At 38.0% G+C, this 24,972-nt stretch overlaps 1 protein-coding gene across 2 annotated transcripts; it reads right to left on the reverse strand.

Moving 5' to 3' along the window:
• Positions 1-618: 618 nt before the first annotated feature.
• Positions 619-22,125, reverse strand: LOC4333998 (calcium-transporting ATPase 3, endoplasmic reticulum-type). 2 transcript variants are annotated; one of them, XM_015776786.3, is made up of 34 exons: positions 21,962-22,125; positions 21,817-21,867; positions 21,675-21,708; positions 20,691-20,708; positions 18,341-18,477; positions 18,177-18,251; positions 17,564-17,609; positions 16,635-16,694; positions 16,457-16,537; positions 14,838-14,923; positions 13,866-13,967; positions 13,642-13,695; positions 13,260-13,361; positions 11,339-11,397; positions 10,573-10,717; positions 10,282-10,389; positions 9,632-9,784; positions 9,421-9,525; positions 8,582-8,778; positions 8,255-8,366; positions 7,974-8,072; positions 7,676-7,821; positions 6,882-6,939; positions 6,624-6,716; positions 6,391-6,441; positions 6,156-6,287; positions 5,524-5,625; positions 3,820-3,874; positions 3,609-3,694; positions 2,149-2,297; positions 1,588-1,693; positions 1,412-1,465; positions 1,211-1,259; positions 619-1,095 (listed from the first exon to the last, which is right to left on the reverse strand). In XM_015776786.3, exons 1-34 carry the CDS (start codon positions 21,992-21,994, stop codon positions 1,031-1,033), a joined length of 3,003 nt encoding a protein of 1,000 aa, XP_015632272.1. In that variant the 5' UTR covers positions 21,995-22,125; the 3' UTR covers positions 619-1,030. The 2 variants fall into 2 exon arrangements, with proteins under 2 accessions (XP_015632272.1, XP_066165225.1); XM_066309128.1 differs by lacking the exon at positions 13,260-13,361.
• Between the last annotated feature and the right edge of the window lie 2,847 nt (positions 22,126-24,972).

The raw sequence follows: 24,972 nt of genomic DNA on the forward strand, positions 1-24,972 counted from the left end.
AGTAGGTCTATAACACACATGTGTATCGTTGTGGCAAACTTGTTGAACTCTTGAAAAGTTTACTGTATTCATAGCCTTTTCTGTTAGATAGTATGCCATCTTGTTTACTTCTCTTCTGACCCATCTTGTATTTAGAGGCTTTCCTTGCGTTAAGATCTGCAATTGAAAAATAAATGGTCCAAGACTCCAATAATGTGAATTTTGTGCAAAGTGATTATGTTGTAGAGTTTCCACTAAGAGCTTGATTATCTGAAATAAAAATTGGATGTTGTATTTGTAGCCTGCAGCACACCTTATATGCTAGAACTAAACCTGCTAGTTCAGCTTGAGCAGAAGTATATTTTGAAGAGATTGCTCGTGTGAAAATGATTGTATGAGTCTTCAGTTATGGATGAAAATTCCGAAGCCTGAAAAGTTCTCCTTCCATGAAGCATCAATGCAGCATCTTGTTCCTGGAGGTATACCTAGATTATTATAAGAACTGATTGTGTTTTCAGTTGTTACCTCAGTCTGTCAAGACTCTTCCAATTGTAGAAACTGATTGAAGGTTGAAGTCATTGCAGTCAGGCACGAATTCTAGCTGCAGCTTATGAATCTTTGTTAAGGTAAAATGCGAACTGCAGGAAAGAATGTTCCACAGATATGTATATTGATATGTATTCGTTGTTGTAACATAGACATTAACACTTCCGCTAACTGAATAGAAGTTTCGAATCTTCTGAGGTGAGGGCAATACAGTTGATATAGATCATATTTCGTACGCATTAGTTACAAATAGGAATGTGCTGTCTATAAATAACATCTAGAGATCCTACAACATACATCCGAAACTTCTCGATGTTTTTTTACAGACAAACGTATTCTGAAGCCCCCGTTAATAACAGTTTGTGGTCATCCACAAAGAGGTATGAAAAAATTCCTACAATGTTTGTCAGCCTCCAAGTTCATAATCATTAGCCAAAATCAGCCAAGAGGTCAAGCTTCCCGTATTGTGCTGTGTCCAACTCAGTATGTGTGCCGAGATCTAAAATTAATTATCTCGGGATTCTTTTGGTAGTATCTCACGTCTCCGTAACCTTAAAGGGAATCTCCGACCTGTAAATAACAAGCAAGCTCAGCTAAGGCAAGCTAAAACAGCATTAACTGGTAAAGCATTAAAGAACTACCAAACTTAAGAAAATTGTGATGTTTAAGTGTTATGAGAACATACCTCGGGAGCTTCTTGAGAAAAACTTCAATACCTCATCAATCAAAATTACCTAACAATCAGATAAAGTTTGTCAAGTAGTGAAGGAAAAATTAACTGAATGTTCACGACACTGTCTAACTTTTTCATTTCCTAACATAAGAACATTAGTTCACCAGATAATTTGAATTAGCATTGTAAGTCAAGGTAGAAACAAATACTGACAGGAAAGGAGAGATAAAGAACGACTTTCCACTCAGCCCAAGATAATGGAGACACCTGTATAAGTCAACCATGATGAATCAGGATTTCCTGGAACATTACTATAAAGAACAGAGGGACATTTGAATACAAGCATAGTGTATATAGACAGCTACAAGGGGAAGAAAAATGTGACTTACTGAGAAAAGAGCTGATAGAGGTTCAATATACAGAACAGATATGTGAAGAAGCATTGTCAGGACAATCGACCCAACAAGCCACAGGTTACTCCATGGATGAATGGCACTAAATGAAATCAAGTGCAAAAGTAAGTTTAAATTATTTAAATTAGAATAAATTTAAATTATTCCAGATATGTAAGATTGATTTATATCTTGCCCAAAGATCAAAGTAAAGACAAGAGCCAGATATTAGAACACAATATTGCACATGTTTAGAGACACCTATTACCATCAGCCCAGCAAAAATAATAAGAATGTCTAGTTGCAATATCACACTGAAGTTATTGAGAATGAGACAGGCTATTAGAGATATCTTCCACTTTGTTCATGTCAGAGTTCCGAGAGCAAAACACCCCCTATAATATTAGGAGCATAGGTGCCAATTTTCTAGGCAGTTTTTGGATAGTTATTTGGCCGAAAGACCCCATACACTAAATTGAGTACATGGGAGTATGGGTTTATATATTGACGATTTTAGACTTAAAAGGTAAAGATAAAGTGAAGCATAAGAGCTCTTACAGGAGAGATTGATTTTCACTTAGGTTATTTAGGGCATTAAACATCTCAACAACAACAAGAACAGTCATTGAAACAGTTGATGGATGGCGATCCTCAAAGATGCTGCAAGGATATGATGTTTGCCTAGTTGAACATGAATCAAAATTAACCTGCAGTAGAATAAGAGAAACAACAACTTAGTAAGAAACTTTTTTTTTAAAAAAAAGGAATTGAATACAAAATATATTGATAAGACATGTACGGAGAAAGGAACTATAGCAAGAAAAATGAAAATAGCTATTAATGTCCAGTAGACACATATGTACATAACTGAGCAAACAAGTGAAATGGATTTGGTGGCACAGCAAGGACTAGGAGAAGTGCTCGCAACAGCAAGTACCCATCCAGGTGAGATCCACAAGCATTATACCACCCATAGTTCACAATAAATCTGATTCCTTAAAAAGAATCAAACAGATGAACCCAAAAGAGAAGAAGTGAATAGGTCAAACCATCGAATTCAAACCACACTCTTGAATTTGCAAATAAATCTGTCCACTAGAACGTTAGTCCCAAATGCTTTCTGGCTGTGAGCCAGATTTTTTTTATTGTGACCGACTTTTAAATTCTTGTTACACAAATAAACATCACCGAACTTCATTATTTTATCACCCAACCTGAGGCCCAATAGAAGGAATCTCTTTGATTAAGCTGATAGGTTTCTGTTGATAACTTGATGTGTGATTATTGCTCCACATCCTGAATTTAGTTTCACAAATTTCATTTAGAGATTATAAAACATCTATATCAGATCACATGTGTTTTAGAGTGATAATTTGATGCTAAAGAAAATATTTCAGAGCAGTCCTTGTAGTTACTCCTGAAAATTTTCATATCAGCCTAATTGCACTCCATGTATCTAACTAACAAGGGCTCTTAAATGCCTTATCATACCATACCATACAAAAATAACAGCATATATTAGTAGTAGGGCTCCCAACTACTGTTTCCCATTCGAAGAAAAAATGGATAAGCTCCCTGTTTGGTTACGTTGGCATACAGTGAGAGCACTTTTGGCAGGATGGTCGAGCATGTTCTTAACTGCCCAATTGTGGTCTTCTCTGAGAGAATCAAACTCTAATTACATTTTGTCCCATTTTCTTGCCAACAGAAGAGCATGGAGCAAGGGTTTTCTAGCCTGCATAATTGTTTTTCAAGCAAATGTTCCTTGCCAAGCAAGACTGGACCAGGCTTGCCCAAGATCTAAATATTCTGGAAGATGCAACCCACGGAGAGATAGTCAACAGTGCAATCAGGAGATTGGTATTTGTGCAAAATATCTACGCTACAGAAATATAATTTCGGAGTAGTTAATATAAGCCTGTGTTTGACAACCGCTGATTAAGATACAGGTACTATGATTCCAGTAAACATCAGAACTTAGCAAGGCAAAGAAAAACAATTTCGAATTGTTAACTTACCAATTCTGAGTATGGCAACCTAGGACCATCTTCAGAATAAACAAACCACCAAACGAACCCCGCTATGGTAGCAAGACCAACGTAGGCTGCATTAACAGAACAGAAGGCAACAACAAATATGCAAGGAAAGAAAAGAAGATGGTAAGATCAAATCTAGCGATGTGTAGAAAGCAAAGCTAACAATAAGTAGATACAAGCAGCAAGTCCATACCACCAATGATCAAATAACGGAAAAAGAGCCATCCGTTAACCACAGCTTCATTAACCTGCAATGCAATGGGAAAGGCATTGCCGACAGCTTAGGCAGCAATTCTAAAAAGATAAATAATAGATTTACACTTTGGAGATAACCTAGCTAGAAATTCATACTCGTCAACATAAATCTCATTATTTGGAAATCTAGGTCGTCGTATAGTAATAGTGCAGGGGCAACTAATGCTTCATCTCCCTGTTGGTTGTCATCAAGGTCTGCACACAAACTTACAGCAAATAGGAAAAGTATTGTGTCCATATTCTCGTCCTATCCATCACCTACTTCAATCAGTAGTAGCACCAGCTGCTGGTAGGCTAGCACAGTGTCACCTTCACACAGCAGTGATGGGGAAGCACAGCATGCCGTCCACCCTATTGGTAGGAGTTTCAAAAAGGTAGGAGACACTGCAGCGGCAATGCATTGGACCAGCCTAAGACAGTGACGGAGAGGATTAGTTAAGGCAGCAGTCTGTTGAACAAGGCAGTGCCAGATCTTCTGGATAGCAGAGACATCCTCATCGCTGCTAATGCCACCGCCATCTAATCTGCACAACAGCCCATGTTCACATTGGTCAAGGTCACCATCCACACCCATCACGTCAACAATGAAGGCAATGCCAAAGCATTGTTTTCCATGTGCATCTGTTAGCCATCTAATAGTAGTGGTGGCGGAGTGGTGCAGGCCTGCCAACAATGCGCAGGAGGCAAGATGACAGGAGTTAAGCAGATCAGGGAACCAGAGAACATGGTGGTCACAAGATGTCCACATGCTAGGTAATGTGCACCGTCAGCTTCACATCCAAGTCTGTCATACCAGCAGCTTCAGCCAGTCAACCATCTATGTCAGATCAAACTCCACAAGCAGTGGCAAAAGCAATTCCCATAGATGACAAAGATTCTGGTGTTGGAGATGTGCAGGAGATCAAGGATAGGATGTTTATTGTAGTTTCGTACTGTATCTGTAATTCTGTACAATGTGAGCACGAATCTCAACAAGAAATTATTGGATAGAAGGGAGGGAAGCTGTTCACAATGTTCTCATTAAAACATTTAACCTATGTAGTAGTCATTACAAGCAAATAAGTCAGCATGCAACTGAGAATCTAGGAATCTACAGTCTTATAGAAAGGAGCATAATGTGTGGAAGGGGCAGTAACAGGAATGGATTTCTCGTGGTGTACCATGGCGTGGGTTGGTACAGATGCGAGAATCAGGGGTAGGCACTGACCTCATCTAGCCATGGACAGGACTTGTCCCTGACATGGTAAACGGTTCTAAGGCTTAGATTAACTCTATTTCTCATGACTTAAATGGGATACATGGTGCATCTTTTATAGAGAGATGATTTTGATCTTTAACCGCAAAAAGATTTTCAATCACATTGCAATTTCAAGTACTCCAGAACAGCTACATAGTCAAGTAGATGGATTGTTCATTATACAAATACGGTCTGCTACTAAGCCAATTTATTCAAGTTAGATGAATTTTTCATTGTACAAATATAGTCTGCTGCTAAGCCAATTTTAAATGAAGGCAGGATGGCCATTAATTACCAAACAAATACTAAAACACAAGCTGACTCATAGTTTCAGCAGAAGTTCAACCAAAAAAAGCTTTCAACAAGAATAACTTGTGATAAAGAACAAAAATATATATATATTACCTTACGAGGCTTCACTGTCATGATGTTGCTATCAGGCTTGTTGAAACCAATCGCAGTTGCAGGCAACCCATCGGTAACCAGGTTTACCCAGAGTAGCTGGACCTGTAAAGCAATGAATAGGCTCGTAAACATATTCCCATCCATCGGAAAATCAGCGAACTCCAGAAAATGAAATATAGGTACGTTTGTAGAATATTAGCCATGGGAGAAAGATACCTACATTACAAGGTAAGGGTGTTATAAATGCATTTATGAGCATGGTTTATGCATAAATTTGATAAAGAATCATATTTTTAATTTGTGATATTACTTGAACTACAGATGATAGCTTGTAATACATCCGTTTCAAAAAGTTTAACACCCTAGAAAAACAATGTGTGCAGTGAAACCTCAACATCTTCAATCATTCACATAGCTATAATTTTAATAGTTATTATAAATATATAGTTTGAAAAAGTAACGATAAAACATGTGTATTGGAGACTTTCAGTGTCCAAAACGTCAAATAAAAAAAATCTCGAAAACACAGAACTGTTTCATTTCAAACAAATAAAAAAATGGATGTGGTATTTAAACAAGTAGACAAATGTTATATCAAGAAAAACAGGGAATAAGAAAGAGTTTTAACTCACAGGTACAAGTGTGTCAGGCATCCCAAGCACAGCTGCCACAAAAATGCATACTACCTCCCCAATATTTGATGAAATCATGTACCGAATGAACTGCTTGGTGTTATTATATATGGCCCTTCCCTCTGAAACAGCCTGTGAACAAATGATAAACAAAGTTTGATTAAACAAAAGCCCTGAGATAGGATCCAATGGTTATTCCATTATTTTATGTCATGCAACGAGAACATAATCTTACTGCAACAATGGTAGCGAAGTTGTCATCAGCCAATACCATGTCTGAAGCACTCTGAAATAGAAAGACAATTAAGTGGTTAAATCCAACAAAATTTATGAAGCAAACGAAAAATGAATACAAGAACTCACTCAAGATTTTGAAAAGGAAAACACAAGAAGGACACTAAGTTTGTCTTCAAAAAAGGAAGCAAATTAAATTTCCCCTCTTTTACTCTTACTTTATACTAGTAATACCTTTGCAACTGCAGTTCCTGATCCCATCGCTATTCCTATATCTGCTTTCTTCAGGGCAGGTGCATCATTAACGCCATCACCAGTCATTGCAACCTTGCATATGAAAACAAGTATCAAGGCTACAGTGAAAACAGTAATTGGATGAGGCGAAGAAGCAAAAACATTGTTAGAATCAATTCCATGGCCATTAAAAAAATATTTATCGTGACAACTAAAGAAGCCCCAAGGGATATGCTTTGTCAACATGTACAGGCTTACCACTTCATTGTGTAACTGCAAAGCTTCAACAAGCATCCTTTTATGAGAAGGTTCCACTCTACAACATCCCGTAAAACTTATCAGACAAAGAAAGGGTCAAGTGAAAGAATGAAGCTGAAGAATTACTTCAGTTGCATTAATGGTTTTGGGTTTTGATCATTTGAGCAATCTTTTCTAGCTGATTTTTCACAGAGCCCAACACATAGTTAAGTACATAGCACTAGATTGACATAGTAAAGATACAATTGCTAACTAAGGCTGTGTTCGGATTCCAGTGATGGGAACTAATCCCTCCCGCACGGAAAACGGAGCGGTCCATTAGCGCGTGATTAATTAAGTATTAGCTAATATTTTTTCAAAAATGGATTAATTTGATTTTTAAGTAACTTTCGTATAGAATTTTTTTACAAAAAAACACATCGTTTAGTAGTTTGAAAAGCGTGCGCGTGGAAAACGAGGGAGATGGGTTGGGAACATGGGGATGCAAACACAGCCTAACTGATAGTGGTGTCTGTTTTCATTTTTATTTTATGGATACTAGTAAAAGTAATAAGTAAAGTTCAATAATGGAAACGAATTTAGCAGGAAAACACATGTAAAATAGGATCTGTTCATCAGCGATGAGATGTGGAGACCTAGAACAAAGCATCTTAATCAAGTAAAACAGTACTCCAGCACATTGGATAGTATTTGTTAAGTTAATGAGTTGATTGCATGAGATAAGTGGTGTCATTACTCATTCAGCAAGGGAGTGGCTATGAACTAAATTTTCTAAAATGTGATGGCAAAATCACCTGGAGAACAGAACCATCCTTTGCAACGCATTTGCCTTTTCTAAAGGAGGAAGCCCTTCAAACTCTGATGCTGTATAAGAATACCCTGTAAAGTCCTCCAAATGCTCAAAAGCACCTATTTGCCGACATAGGGATTCTGCAGTGGACTAAAATAGCAAATATTCATTTTCTCACCAAGTAGTAAAAGATCCCAGTGCAATTTTTTTTTTTAGATAATGGATTAAACCGGCCTCTACATCCAAACGGATGTACACAGCCAAGATCCCAGTGCAAATTTAAACCAAGACTTTTCACCTACCTTGTTGTCTCCAGTAACAACTATAACACGAATACCTGCAGACATACAAGAGTGGATAGCATTCCGAACTTCTTCTCGTGGTGGGTCAAGCATCCCAACCTATAACCAGTGGCAAAGGAATTTGTATTCATCAACTACGAACATCACTACTGTATTAAACAACAGAATGTGGTACCTAACTACAATAGCAAAGCCAAATTAGAACTTAGAATTTACGAGTAAGAAAATGTAGAAGATTGTTGAAAAAGGAACAGCGGGATAGCATGAAACTGGCATCATACCAATCCTATAAATGTGAGATTTGCCTCATCATCATAGCTAAGGCTTTGTTGACCTTCTGGCATTCGTTTTAATGCTAATGCTAAGCACCTTAGGGTATCTTTTCCTGCAAAACTGGAGTTCGCATAGCATTTAGTATACCCAAACTGAAGCAGAAAATCATATTACTTACTAAATGAGTAATTCTATGTTGGCATCAGCAAGAATGTCAGAGGAGACAATCTATTTTTAAATACCCTGATATAACTTGAATATTTTAATAAATCATGTACATTGAGAATCATGCAAGCACGAGAACCTGAAAACAATGTACACATGAATAGGCTAACCTTTGGAATCTAGCTTCCAATTCATTACGAATGTCCATAGTCAAAGGTACAGAAGAACCATCATCATTGCACAATATATGGGTGCACCTGGCCATTACACTTTCAGGGGCACCTTTCGAAAACATAATCTCCTGTTGTTTTCGACTGCAAAGGACGCTCATCATTTTGCGATCTCGGGAGAACTCTAGAACGGATATCTAAACAAATCAGAAATAGACAAACATATTTATGAATTTTCGCCATGAATCTAAATAAATAAAACTGAAGTAAATTAATTCAGGAACCAGTTTGCATATAAGCAATAAGGTGACATCGGCAACGTTGCAACAAAACAACAGACAGTATAGAATGTGTAACTAGCATCAAGATGATTGTACGAACTTTATAGTGACAAACATTTGAAATTTTCCAGTATGAGGAACAACTAATGATAATTTTAATATGCCAAAACAGTAAGTGTTTTCAAAACAAGGAATTCTGGTAATAGTGCAAACAGGCGCCACAGTATGTCAATTTTGATATGCCTGCACATGTGCCATGTTCCATGAGAGACTCTGCTTTTGTAGGGAGTGAAGCTGCAGAGTGATGAGAAATTAAAGGATCCAGATATTTTCATTAAACCAGGAGGTCACAAAAAAGTTGAACACCTTACGGTTATATACTTTGTCAGTTACAAAAGGGCAATGTTACATGGGCCTACTTATTCTAGACATAACAAGCCAAGGAATTTCCCTCAAGGACATAAGAGAAAATAACAGGCTGCAAGCCAATCCTAAAAAGGATTACAAAATAGCAATGTTGTAGAACACAAGAAATGTCAACAAGTAGAGGAATATAACCTTTCTAAACTGATTTTCCCAGTAACGGTTGCAGTATGATGCGCGCTCATGCTTGGTAAGCATGTTCAGGGCTGAAGGCATTGAATCAAAACCAGGAAGGCCAACCTAATAGTGTTTTATTGTACAAATGAAACATTAGATTGAGATTTATATTTCCCATAAAAGAAATCAAAGGTGTGTTGGTAAGTTAATTCCATATCTAAAATCTGACCTTCTCCACCAGTACACGCAGAGCAACCTCAGTGGACTCCCCAATTTTCTCGTAACATTTTTTATCAGGATTGTATTGTAAAGTGGACTCATTGCAAAGAGCTGAACACATTGCTATATGAAGGAGACATGAGGATTGAGGAGGAAACTCCAGCTGCAACATACGAAAGAACCGTCAAATCAGTGCCCAAAGCCAAATGACAGTTGCCACAGGGATTGAATAGTAACCTAAGGGGCTAAGAGGCATCATGGGTTCCACGGATCGCAAAAGTATCTGAGCGCAATATAATCGAATGGCTGGTAGCAGAACATAGTCCATTTACAGAGGCTTAAGGCTTAGTATTGTAGGGAGATGTTGGCATGCATATTGCTCAAAAGTTTTGCACCAAAATCAGCATCTGAAAGGGTTTGTATATTCCAATGCAAGACTAGTTCTGTAAAGCTGAACCTTGCTGGGTAACAACACTGGCAAATAGTGGCAATCATGATCAAGTGTCGTGGTTGTAACAATTGGTATAACTAGGACTATGAATATTTATACTTAGGAAAACAAAACTTCAGCATTAAGACAAATGGAAAATGCAGCCACTCAGGTTGTTGCACTGCAAGGATCCCAAAATCAACTGACCATTGTGAAATACATCATCTTACCTGCAATCCACCAGCATCATATATAAAACCATCAGGAGCAAATGTAGTTCCACTAATGGAGTACTCATCAGTTATTGGCCTCTGGTGCACAGACCGCACAACACAGACCTGGGATATCAAAAGAATACTTCTTAGTTATGCAGTGAATATAGTGCATGAAAGTGGTGTAACAAACTTTTTTTTTCTTTTTAAAGGTGCTTATCATATTTTACACCAGTGGGCAAGTCAGTGCAAAAGAACAGATAGAGAAGGCCATCAAAAATTAATGGAGTTTTAGCATGAAGCACTCACCTTTGATACGGACATCATGTTTGTTGTAAGAGTACCTGTTTTGTCACTGCAAATGACTGTTGTGCATCCTAATGTCTCTACAGAGGGAAGAGACCTAACAATGGCATTCAGGCGAGCCATTCTCTTGGTACCAAGAGCTAAGCACCTGGAAGCAAAATGGATCAATGATTCATCTCATACTTGCATTCACTTTAAAATGTACCAAATTGCCACAAAAAGATAGATTGAACCACTAAAATGACATAATGTGATTACAAATATTGGATATAATTAGTAATACAAATTGTCATTTTAATGCAACCAATTTTGGCCCTCTCTCAAGAAAAGGACGAAGTACCAGCATGTTCGAGTAAAACTGACTAATTTGTAACAATTAGCAAGCTACGGAAACTGTGTGCACCAAATGTATGGAAGCAAAGTTCATTGCTAAAATACTTTATGATTGTCTGCATGTGCTTCAAGAAACATTCCATATACACAAGCTTCCAAATGATCAAAGTCCAAAATTTCTCGTTTAGTATGACTCTGTTTCCACTTTATTAATCGAGTAAATTTCACTTTGGGCCACCTTTTATTACTAATATTTCGCTTTGGACCACCCTTTAACCAATGTTTTCGCTTTGGACGGTTAACAACGTTTTCACTTTGGACCGGGTATTTTTACCTTTCTGGCACTTTGGACCACCCTCAACTCAGATCTATTTGAATTATATTTACTTTATTTGGTGCTATTGAAAGCCTAAAGTTTGTTTGTAAGGAAACTCACGTTGTTACTACAGCTGGGAGACCTTCTGGAATGGCTGCAACAGCAAGGGCAACAGCTACCTATCAAAAGAAAGAAACATTAGCCTTCAAAAAAAAGGCAGCAGTACATATTTTGTGAAGAACAATGTTAGGTGCAATGAATTATAGTGAGTAAATGCAAGCATCTAGATAAAAACAAAATCAACTACTACCCTCAGACAAAATACTCCCTCCATTCTCTTTTAATTGACACTCTATGACAATGCACACATACTTGCAAGTCAGCCTACGAGTGCTTCTTTGTTGGTACAGTTAGATATGCACATTGGAGAAAGATTTGGAAGAATTGGGCGCCATTGAGATGCAAGTTCTTTACTTGTCTTGTGTTTAACAACCGATGTTGGACAGTGGACCGGCTTGCCAGCACAGGGCTGTCACACCGCTCTGCCTGCGCGCTTTGTGATCAGGCAGAAGAAACCATCCATCACCTTCTTGTGGAATGTGATTTCTCTTGGCAAGTTTGATATATAATCCTCCAAAGGATGGGACTGGCCCATATAGCCCCAGGTCCAGATACAACCAACTTATCAAGGTGGTGGTCAAGGGCACTGAGAGGAAGAGACAAAGACACCAAGAAAGGACTTAGCTCTCTCATCATTCTGGTGTTGTGGGAGATTTGGAAGCATAGGAATGACTGTGTTTTTAACGGTGATAACCCTTGTGTAGCTACTGTCCTCCAAACAGTGGCAAAAGAGTGTATCATGTGGTCGCTAGCTGGAGCTTCTAGGCTAAAGGAGTTAATTGATAGGTCAATAGCCCCTCAGAGGTGAGGCTTTTTGCGTGTGTTGTAAAGGCTTCGGCCTGTTTTGGATCAGGTTGGTGGGCACCGCTCCCTTCCCATTCCTTTTCTTTTCCTTCTCTTAATGAAATGATACACAATTCTCTTGCGTATTCAAGAAAAAAATGACAACACACACAACTACACAATCATTATATTTTCTGGATGATTTTTGCACTTATGATATTATTTAGTGTTGTGGGTAGCAAGTAGGATAAAAGAACTTTCTATATTAGTGTAAGTAGCAAGTGCAGTGCCAAATATTTGTAAACAACTATTTTTGTCAAAATTGCCAATTAAAGAAGAATGCAGAGAATATAAATTATTCTAGCTTTGCCGCATGAACTAAGGAGTAACATATAATGGCCTTTCTGCCTTCATTTATCCCAAAAGGCCAAAACTCTGCCGGAATGGGATTTTCAGGAGGCCCACCTATTGATTAGAACACATTTATTTAGGGGGCTGCAAGGATATAGTTGTAATAGGAGTAAGTGAGATATCTGTGCCTGGAAGTTGTCAATGACCTAATATTTTTAGAGAGAAGTTCATACAGCTGAAACAAACTAGAGTAAAAGTCAAAATACTTCACAGGTACACTATTGACAAATAAACCCTTGCAAGTCAGGAACAACCATGCTGTGTACTGCAATGGCCTGAGTTTAGCAGTAATACTAGTATACTACTAAGGTAGCCGACTCAACTATTATTGGCTTGTTGCAGAGTTGATATGTGTTACAAGAAAAGACAATAAACAGTGTTGTTCTACACATACATGCAAGTATAGAACATAATAAGAAGAGGCACAACCAATTTGTGTGAACAGTTATCTTTCAATAAAGACGAGGGTTGTTAACTATAACTGTATAATTATAATCAATTAAGATGATGTCACCAACTACTTTGGTCATATAGCTGGACTCTGGAAAAATAGAAACAATTCTACACTACAGCTTAGCATGCAAACAAAAACACTTTTGTTGACTGTATTAAAAGAAGATATATATTAGTAAAAATGTAACAAGACAATGCAGTAGGCTGGTTGTCAATCCACAGTGAACAAATGCTACATGATTTAAACTGAGGCAAAGAAGGAACAATAATGTACTTTAAAATAATGAATGGCGCCCCTAAGAAAACCACCATGAGAAGGATCTCGGAAGTGTCCAATATTTACAACCCAAACAAGAATACAGATCCCTGCTATCACCTGAAAAGAAAATAATGTGCGATGAAGCTTAAGAAACCTGTGCTTCTGAAACAAAAGGTGCATCACATTCATCAGAATTAATGTTTAATTCATTCTTTATGGCACTGTAAGATGTTCCTACTATTATATGTAATATTTTCTTTTCCCTTTAATTATGATCAGTTTTCAATGTGAATTCTTCATCATGCATTCAAGCCTTCTATTCAAATATCAGGCAATAGAGCCACTTGCTTTGGGAAGGAAAAAACTACTCACAACTTGTTCAAAAAACCAAGATCACCTTTGCCAAAAAAGTACCAAATTCATCAAGTTTCTTCTTCAATGGGGTCGCTTCCTGAAAGCAAGCAGCACCATCAGGATGAGGTCAGTGTCAAAATTTAAGTCCAGAGACAACTCAAAGTAGCATGGAATAAAAACAATATGAAAGTATATGATTAGAATGAAGAGAAAAACATAGTTTAATTTTTCAATTTTCACAAAATATATAAATAAATAATAGCTTACATCTTCAGTTCTCAGCATTGCATCACGTATACTTCCCATTGCAGTATTAGAACCAACACCAATAACAACAGCTCTTGCTCTACCAGCTACAACAACAGTACCCTTGGAAGCAAAGAAAGCAGACAGTAAATAGAGGATGACTGCAATGAAGCGAATGCTCAAAAGAAAGTGGCCATATTCATTAAGATGTAAATTGTCTCTGTTGGTTATATTCTGAATAGAAGTAGAACTGGAGTTGTTACCAAATGTTTCTAAAAAAATATTTTGAGCAACATATTAAGAAAAATGAATTTGAGCGATTCAAGAAAAATAAATCTATTATTGTTGAAGTGATGAAATTTCTCATTTGATACTGTTCCATCAGAGTTTCAGATTATAATAAATATGATGACAAAAACAATAACAAACTTGCATAATCTCATTCATGGTGTTTGGATGCCGCTATGTTTGGAAACAAATGTGCTCACAAATAGAAAGAGATGCTAGAAGACTTTAACTATTTTATAGGAATAAGACGTGCTGATATGTAAATGATTTATACAAATATATATTGAGAGGACATATAAGTGTGTACTCATCCATGTGCAATAAAAAAAATTGTGTCGATCGCTATAATTGGATCAATGGATGAATTATTTTTCCTGTGCATGGGTGGGTCCCCCTGTGGTGTTGAGAATCAATTTATGGATAACTTCGCAAAATAACCCACAAATGCTCAAAAAGTTATTAATAAGAGCTCCTACCTTCTAAAGACCATCACAAGCTGATCATTCATCCCTTGACCAATAGTTCAAATAAGGATTTACATTATTTCACTTTAAAGCATATTTTCATTTGATATTTCCTCTACATTGAACAAATTAAACAAATAGGAAGTTTTATTGGATATCTTTACTCTTATAAAGAGGGGCCTGAAGAAATTGGGATAATGACAAGATATAACCTATTTTTTGTATTTTTTTATGTACTTACTGAGAAAAGAATGTTTGTCTTGTCTTGGTAGACAGCATTCATTGTTGAAGTTGATTCAAGCTCTTTAGCCACTGAACAGCTTTCCCCTAGAATAATGGGTCCACAACATAACCAAATGTATTTAGAAAAGCTGGCGTTAGAGCAGTTTGATAAATCATAACTCATAAAGATAAGCAACAAGCATCCTATCAATCACTATCTCTAGAATATATGATTGTAACACCAGTAGGTTTGGCAAATTTCATTTTTCTGATGACAAAGGCTATCGGCAAACTAGAATATTGACTAAAACGAAAGCAATGAATTTCAATCCTTAATTGCTATAACTAGGACTCACCAAACAAAAAATAAATATATTTTCCCTAATTCTTGCCCAAAAAACAAGTTATCCCTCAAATGCTTTCCAGCAGATTTTAGAAAATGCGCACCTCGTATTAACAATGTTATTGAGAAAGGTGAAAGTCCTATTTTGATCCTTCAAATTCAAGCATGGCCACTTTCAGAACAAAAACATTTTTATTATCCCCATATTGGCCCTTCATTTATTAGAACTATTTATTCCATGCACAATAACAAAAGGTTACTTCTAATGAATGTAAATGTTAAGAAGTTACAATAGTTCAAAGAATTTAGAGCGTAAAGCAGAAAACTAGAGTAGAGTCCAAAGTTCAAGGATTGTAAGGGGTCTACTCCCCTACAAAAAAAAAATGAAATTGTTTCAAAAATAACACCAGAGGGATAATTTCAAATCTGATAGAAATTTGAGGCCAAAGTTTGGTGCTGCCATGTATAAATCCCAGAGAAAAAGAGACAGGCTTGGTGGTGCGCAAAAGTTTTTCTTTAACCTTTTACACCATAAACTGGAGTTCCTTTCAAAAAAAAACCTGCAAATCAGGGATTTTGCATTTACAAATGTCCCAGGCCTTCCCAAAAGATATTTTGTTTTCTTTGGCACCTAATCATTTAAGTACAAGAGTAGCTAATCACAGCCCCCTGTAATTTAATATGGCTCACTTGTTATACGAACCATCTAGCCCAACACTACTAGGTTTGGTATGGGTTGAGTTAAGCAGAAACTAGACTAATCAATTGCTTCTCTCTGGGTCTGCTACCCTCCAGTGTTCTGCCCAATACACAGTCGCCACCCTGCTCAATACAAAATTTATCTGAATTTGAACAGATTTTGCTGAATTTACAAAATTTGAATTCTTCTGGCCAAAAGAATATCCTGCCAGGGGACCAATAGATGACCTCAAAAAATACCAAAAAATTAAAATTTTCAGTCCAAAATATAAAACATCACTTATATATTTTAAAACTGGCAACACATTTGCAATATATTATTTTCTTCGCAGGGCTATTTGTTATATATTGTTATTTTGCTATATACCCAATCGTTGTTGCTTGGCCCCCGTCAAGTCTAAATCCTGGCTCCACCATTAACTTCTTTATAGCACGCACATTATTGTCATAATTACCTAACATGAAGTTTCTAATGAGAGCAATATTGGCATAGCATGTTCTACTCTGTAAAATAGAACTATCATAACAAACTATTAAAAATTCAGGACTCATACTAGGACATATAAGAGGGCGGTGCAGGTAAAGAAAAGTAGTACCTGTCAAAATTGCCTGGTCAACACGCAATTGATGACTTAACATTTCAATTGTTCTCATGTCAGCCGGAACTTTGCATCCAACTTATCAACAAGAAATAATAAGTAGCCAAATTACATTAGGAGCTTAATAGGAACAATACTAAACACAATCATCTGAAAAGCATTGGGTAGTTCATACCTCCCACTTCTACAATATCTCCAGGGACAAGCTCCGTTGCTGGAAGTATAGAAAAGCAACCTACCAAATTGAACATTAAGAGGTGTACCAACTCAGTCATATAGTATGACCACGATAACTTAAAATACACTACTACCTCCGTCCCAAAATGCTGCTACCTAGTATGGGATTTGACCCATCCTAGGACTAACAGTTAGTCCTAGGATGGGTCAAATCCCATACTAGGTAGCAGCATTTTAGGACGGAGGAAGTAATTTTAACAATGAATTTTTGAAGTGGACATATATCAAGCACATATATCAAGATAAGCACTTTATTTCACTAGTCGTCAAAGATAATGAGGATCCCTGCCTAAGTGTATTTAGATAAAAACAAACCATTCTGAACAAAAGTATCATGTGTTCAATAGGTCATTGTCTGTCATGATTTTTTCTGAACTGCTAGCCTTTACAAAATTAGCTTGATCACAGAACAAAGCTTGAAATGCCTAATTCCTAGTGTATGATATATATACAGCGGATTATATCAAGAGGAAGACATGTTTTCAGAAATCAGAAACGCAAAAAGGAAATAAATAATAGGAATGATGGATTGAAAAAAAAATTTATTTTTAAGACGATGCTTCCATAATACGAGTAATGCACCATAGCAATCAATGTTTGAAGGAAATCCGTACCAAGCAAAACTGCAAGTTTAAATGCTCACTTATTGTGTCTAATGTGTGACCACACAGCAAGTGGTATTTTAATGAAGTTGAATTTTCTGGTTGGTATGGTAATATGGTTTTAAGAATAGACTACCCATGATTGAAATTTCAAAAGTCATAGAGAGATAGAGATGTGACACACAAGTTAAGAAGAGTTTCAAATGAAACATTATGCATCATGGGATCAAATGAAATGCAACAACTGGTTTCAAAAGCTTCTTACCATTGCGCAGCACTGTTGCAACATCAGCTTGATAAGCCCGCAACTCCTACAAATTTGTTACAAGAGAATCACCATGAATGGTCAACACAAGTGGGCAATCCAATGCAAAATAGAGATCTAGATTGCAAGACAATGACAATTAACAGGTCACACTCTACCAGTGGCATATGGCAATTAGGATAAATCATGCATATCAGCAACCAGTATGCAAAAAGATCATTATAGAATCGATAGTAAGGACCAAAAACAATATTCTGATCACTACTCTCAATATATGATTGTACATCAAAAAGAATCAGATATCTCAAAAGTAAACTACAATGGAAGAAAAAATAGTCAATGATAAAGTCAGTGTACACATCAAAGTGGTTAACAATAAGTTATTTAGACATTCCATCGTTCACAAAACAGCCGTATAGTTATGTTTGTAGAGAAGTACAGATATGTAGGGGCAGTAGAAAGACAAAGGCACAATATTATCCATCAACATTTGCAAAAACAAAGAAAAGAACAAAAGAAACAAATCATACAGCTGAAAACTATATTTGCATAACTAAATGTAACATTATAGCCTTTTTAGGGATATTAAAGCCTTGTTAAAAAGGTAAGAGACCTCAAGAGCTTTCTCAGCATTTGTTTCAGTAATCACACCCACGGCTGCATTTGCTGCTAATATCAGAAAGATGACCTACAAATCGAGGTAAAAGCCATATAGTCAATACTGCCTTCACATGGCACTTCACAAATCATCTTACCCAGCAAACTGAATCAACTTACAGATGGTTCCAAAAATGCTGCCAATCCAGTTTCACCATTCATTCGAGCCAAAAGGAAGGATATCACAGCAGCTGCTATCAATATTTTCACGAGTAAATCATCAAACTGCTTCAACACTAATTTCCAGAAGGGGGTACCTAGGTAAAAAAATTAATGTTAACAGATAAGTAAAAGGTACACAAATGTACATACAAAGAACATATAAAAACATGATGATGAACACAACATGTATGGTGTAAATAAATAGGTAAACTTTAAGCTCGGAAGAAACATATACAAACAAATCGACAGATAAACTTAACATCCACATTGACGTTTCACAAATAGAAACATATTACAATAAACGAATGTAATTGTATGTTATACGTGTTTGCAAGAATACAACCACCAGACAATGGAAAGGCACATTCTTCACAATAAAAAACAATTAGAATGGTGGGATTTCACACTTTTTTGTTGGCTACATTGGCAGTAACCACACTTTTAAAGAAATGCTTACATGCCACCATATATCACTTTCTTTCTTTTTCCCTTTCTTTATGTGGCAATTCATACTTATGATTTTAATATGTGGTAAATCCTCCTCGCAAAGCATGATTTTGTTAGTCAAAGTTAATCTCATTTTTAATTTATTTGCTTCTGTACCTTGGGGCAAAGAAACGGAGAAAGCATTGAACCATATCATATAGGCAAATTTGGTTCTAGCATTGGAAGTTCTCGTTTTTGGTTTTATAGCATCGAAAGTTCCTGGTTCATTTTATTAGCACCCAACTGTTCCTGTAAGAAGCATTTCCGTCCAATCCATCCCAATTGATGATCTTCCTAGGAAGCTCAATCAGCATCAACTCGTTAGTTGTACTTGACATCCCTATTCGTCTTAGTTCCCAGTTTCCCACCCCGCCAGCGGCCTTGGCCCCATGGAGTGCCCCTGCCAATCGTTGCCTGCATGTCCCATTTGTTGTTCCTGCCGTTGAATGTCATTGAGGCAAATCCCCATCCATTTGCCTGGCTGCCTCACCACATCACTGGAAGTCGGGAGACTGCCGCCGCAGGCACTGCCACACCCATCTGCAGCAACAGGTATGCAGCAGGTCCTCTGCTGCTTCGCTCGCGCATGAGCGCATCACCAGTGGCCTGACTTGCGGCAACGACCTCAGCCAGTCTCCCACTTGCTACTTACTTTCACATCAATCCATACCGGTTTCAGTGGATGGCTCTTTAATTCAGTAAACTGAAGCAAGTGAAATTGCTGAATTAAATTTATGTATTGGTTGCAGATGAATGGCCCTGGTGTATTCTTCGCGTGGGAACCAACAAGAGGATCAGAGACAAGAGAGCAGATTTAGAATTCTTGAATCTTTGTGTGGGAGGATTAATTTTAAATTTGTTTGAGTTGATTGCAGGAATGTATTGAACCTAGTCATGTAGGAATTCTGATTGCAAAGCAGCACCGAGATCTCCGGCATACAGCCAAGCAGCACGCCTGTGGCAGCAGCGGCGGGGTTGGACAATGGGTCGATAATGGTCAAAGAAAACGGGAAATGGGATGAGTTGGACAGAAAGGCTACCTACAGGAATAGAGGGAGATTTTGGTGCTAATAAAATGAACTGGGAACTTTAGATGCTATAAAACCAAAAACAAGAACTTTCAATGTCATAGAACCAATTTTGCCTAGCATATATACTGTGCGCATCTAATGAGACTTTGTCTCTAATATATTAAATGCAAAGTGAAAGAATTGTTTTTTGGTGCATTACCAACTGACATTTCAGTGTAAGTTTATCCCCTCTCTCTCCCCTTTGTACACGGATGCTATAAAAGAGGTTGATTGATCGTAGTGTGCCAATTAATAGGGTATACACAATCCAATATCATTAACCAAAATCAAAAAATACCACTTTTAAAACATAAATAATACATAGTTGTTACCGCGAGCTTGGTCAGTCAAAATTAAAACTGACATGTAAACAGAGGGGGTATTTGTTATATTCTGCACAACAATGGTACATATGCATGGTACACATGTATTTATATTGTGCAATGGGCAGGGTAGATCAGTAACAGTTAACAAGCACCAACTTATTTAAATTCTATGCCATTATGGTTTGTGGACTACACAAGTACAGTTGGGGAGTACTAAGCTAGTGCCATGCTTAGAAGTGGTACGATAATTACATATTAGGATTGTTTCGCAAAGACATTTGTCGATTGATGTGTGTTTGGCTATGATACAGTGAAGCTGGAATAACAACTCTATTAGGGCAAACACTTGAGAAATGGTTTATGATATAGTAAATAATGCGCTGAGACACATAAAACGAAGATGGGATATTAGAGTTGGTAACTTACTTTCTTCTTGGGGCAGCTCTGAAGATAACCCATGCATAAACAAATGTGCACAAATCAGGACAGAATTATGATAACAATGATAAGTATTGAAAATTTGTGAACTATGGCACAATGCAGAAATTACAAAACATAAATACATTATACATCAGCACTCGGATTTGTATAATATACATGTAAGTAGACTATGCGGTACAGGAAAACACAAGTACGAAACCTAAAGTATATCTAAAAAAAAGCATCCGTTTGAACATCAGTTACTACAGCTGAAGTTTTAAGAGAATGAAATAGTGGGCTGAACTATATTTTTTAAAACCAAAGGGCTCAACTGCAATGTAAGCACGAAAGGTGTATTGATTCAGTTCAACCAGCATTGCTGCCATTTGTTGATCAGCACAAAGTTCTCACTTATTCCATGGTGCTGTCGCTCAAAAATGACTTTCCTATTCCATGAAGGTATTAAAAAGGTTGATACCTATGAGTTGTGGCATTACTTCCAAAATAAAATGTCAGCATAAACTCATATCTACGATTATTAAGCTTTCCAATGGTTGAGACATATCTAGAGTCGTGCAAACTACATTTTTTATGTGCAGGTGCTATGGTTCTAAAAGGTGCAAATTACCAGCGATTAACACTAAGATAGATCACTCATACCATAGGCAACAAACATGAAGGAATTGTACAACTAACTGCTTTGTGAAAGGTTAAAAGTACTTCACTGTGATGAATATGGAGTGATTGTGATTAAATTTCAACAAAAAAAATGTTCAAAATCTTGAAACCTCAGCATGATCTCAAAACCTCCTCCGTTTTCGTTGCAATAAATGGTTGCGTAACATTTCATCTAGAATGTAAAATTAGTGGCACGCAGGCAGAAAGCTACCATCAACAACAACAATACAATTTCGACTCAAAGCTACAACCAGCCGATCCCTAGCGACAGGAAACCGAATCTAAAACCCATAGTAAACTCGAAGCACTTACCGTTTTTGCCGTAAAGCCTAGCATGCTGCTCCACCTGCGCACATCATAAACCCGAAAAATACAAAAATCAGTCCAACCCAATCCACCCCCATTACCCGTACCAGCAACAGGACTTGACTAATAGCTTCGAACCAGACGCAACCTGCTCATCGGAGAGGCCCTTGGTTGGATCCACGCCGAACGCCGCGAGCACCTGCGACGAACCAGATCCATGAGACGGGGGGCAACAGCGGACGCTGGCGCGGAGAGGTGGTGGTGGGAGGCGGAGACGCGGAAGGGCTCCTTACCTCGGCCACGGACTTGGCGTAGGCGTCCTCCATGGTCGACCGCCGCCAGCGACGACGACGATGACGACGGCGCGCGCGGCCTCCGGGGAGTGTGAACTCCGGAGGAGAGAGAGATGGGAGAGGGGGAGACAGATCGCGGCTTGGTCGGCGGTGTGGTGCGGTTTAGGGAGAAGCGGCCGGGTCTCCCAGCTGGGATATCGACGGTGGGATTTGCTCGAGGGGAGTAGACGTGGCATGAGATGACGGCGATCGCCCTGCACTGCACATGGTCCGTCTCGACCGCAAAAGAGCACGTGGGGAAGTGAAGTGCGAGACAAGTGATGCACACCGCTTTGCTTTGTGTTCTCGCCTTGCACAGTTACTTTACGTTTCATGTAAAAAAACTACTCCTATGTTCGTTTTGTCTCTATTTATATATATAGTATGAAAAGGTTAAATTACCCATAAACTATTGTGACATTGTGAGTTCCCTTTAACCATTAAACCAGACATCCTTCACCTTCAACCTCTTATACCGGACGAATTACCACCTAACTTGATCTGGAGCAGTTTTGATTCTACGTGTTCCACACGTGCTAGTCCAGTTAGTATAAAGAATAAAAAAGCGATAGGGCCTACATTGTCAGTTATGCTTCTTCCTCTCTTGGTCTCCTCTACCCTAACTCATCTCGGTCGTCGTCGATCTACACCAGCCGCTCGTGAAGCAAGAGGCGAAGGGAGAGAAGATACGAGGTGGGGTACATCAGGAGCTCAGCGAGGTGGTGGCGGTGGCTATAGAGGCGGAAAGTGGGGAGCGGGCGTCCAACATCGCCACCTCGCTAGCCCTAACCCCAAAGCCAAACCCTTGCCGCTCGTCGTCATCGCCGCCACCACCGAGACCTGCCGCATCCGAGGTCAGCACTCGCTAGGAGGTGCCCACGACGGCAGGGGAGACGGCGCTCTCAGTTCGTCTCTGTTTCAATGCGATACGCAATCTGTTTCAACAAGATCCAGTATCCTTCGAATCCGCCTCGGTGTTTATCTCCAAATCTGAGTATACATTGCCAAATTGCCCACATGTCATACGCTTTATTTTCTTACTAAACTTTCCTTAAGCTTAGTTTGTCATTTTGTTTGCCACAAAAGTATGGTAAGACTAGGCTTAATCACCTTAGTGAAAAAATGTGGCAACATTAGTCTCCAACCAAACAAGGCCTTATGGCCTCATCGCCAAACGAAATATTTACAAACGAAAAATAATTTGCAAACAAACTTTTATATATATGTTCTTAACGATCTAAAAACAAATGCTGTAAAATAAATTTCGATGAAAAAAACTAATAATCACCCTCCAATTTTAATGTCGAAAATTTAAATTTTGGCTGACAAGTATAAGCATAAGAGAAAAGATGAGATTGTTAGTCTATTTTTTCCCTTTGTTTTGGCTTCAAAATCGATAGTAGCCCTCAAATGTGTATATAGAAGAACGAATGTAATCGCATAACAGCTATTCCTCTATCTTAAAATGAATCCAAACATACTCCCCTTATTAAAAAAGAATCAAACCATACGGATGAATCTGGACACATGAATAAATATGTTGATGTTGACAGTAAACACGTGGTCTGGGAGATTTGCTTAACTCCAGTGCAGGTCCAAAGCTCGCCTTCGGATGTTGTTAGCGTGCCAGTTGATTTGATCCTGTAATCAACAAGAAATAGAAGCAAAGAAACCGTGGTTAAGTCTATAAATGATAGCCGATCGGCTAGGTGCCGATGACATATCATTTATCTTTGAGCGGATGTCATCTGTGTATCGATCGGCAGTCATGAATAAGTAAAGAAGAACTAAATCTACTCGATCGGCTGTAGATATTAACGATATATACTCCTTATATCGATGTATACTTAAATCAAGTGATTGGGATAGATCGGTCACCATGCCGAGACAGTATAAATCACTTAGATCGAAATATATATCAATAACAGGACTATATATGTTTGTAGCATAGCCGATCAGATAGATCTAGCATGTATCGGTTAATACTCCGATACTACTCTATATCAAGATATTAAAGCAAGTATAATATATCGAGCAAAAGCCTAACATTCTTAGACACAGCAATATCTTAATATAAAGGGCAGATTTAACATATCATTGAAGCATATAGAACAAATATAGTTAAATCAGATACGATCGGCTGAAACTCCGATGCTATTCTAATCGGCAACTAGAAGGCAGGCTAGAGATCGATATTCTAAGCACGACTCAATAGGTCAAACTCAACTGATACAGCATTAAGTATGAAAAGAAGAACGATATCTAGACAATCAAGCCGCTAGAAGTTTCATAGAATGGTAGATATCTCATATAATCTAGATCAACATCAAGATCTAACCTAATCGGCGGCCCTCTACATACAGATATTAGCCGATAGTAGATTAGGTGGCGATATTGCTAGAGATTATGTAAGATATATGATAACTCGACGAATTATATAAACAAGATTAGAGTATCATAAAGATAGAAGCACTAATCCTAAAAACACAATCCGTCATAACGAGTTTTACCTCTTGTTGAAGATCGAAACCGATGCAGCTCAACCCGAAAGCAAGAACTCGTCGAAGCAAAACTAAGGCAAAAGGGTGGCGATGCGCCGAAATTGTATTGAACGTGTGTGTTGTTAAATTACATAGGGCTCGGGGTCTATTTATACCCGAGAATTACAAGATATGCCCATACCGGACACGACTATTATCTCTAACAAACTCTAAGATACCATAAGTCTTTGCGGCAGACTTTTGCCCACATTTATCTATAAGGAATTTACATAAGATATCCTAATTAATAGATACAATTGCCTTCCCAGGGCTCCATCTGTGTGTGGCAATCATCCTGAAGTACATTAACTTGAACCCGATGTCGCGTACAAGTCGTATTGTCGGAATCGGTCGTATCGGCTTATTTAGCCCGACTCAGACCCAGCCGATTCTAATCGTAGCCGATCTGGACTCCAGCCGATTCCTGCTCTG

The sequence above is a fragment of the Oryza sativa genome, chromosome 3 (genome assembly GCF_034140825.1).
Source record: "Oryza sativa Japonica Group chromosome 3, ASM3414082v1".
Classification (NCBI taxonomy): domain Eukaryota; kingdom Viridiplantae; phylum Streptophyta; class Magnoliopsida; order Poales; family Poaceae; genus Oryza; species Oryza sativa.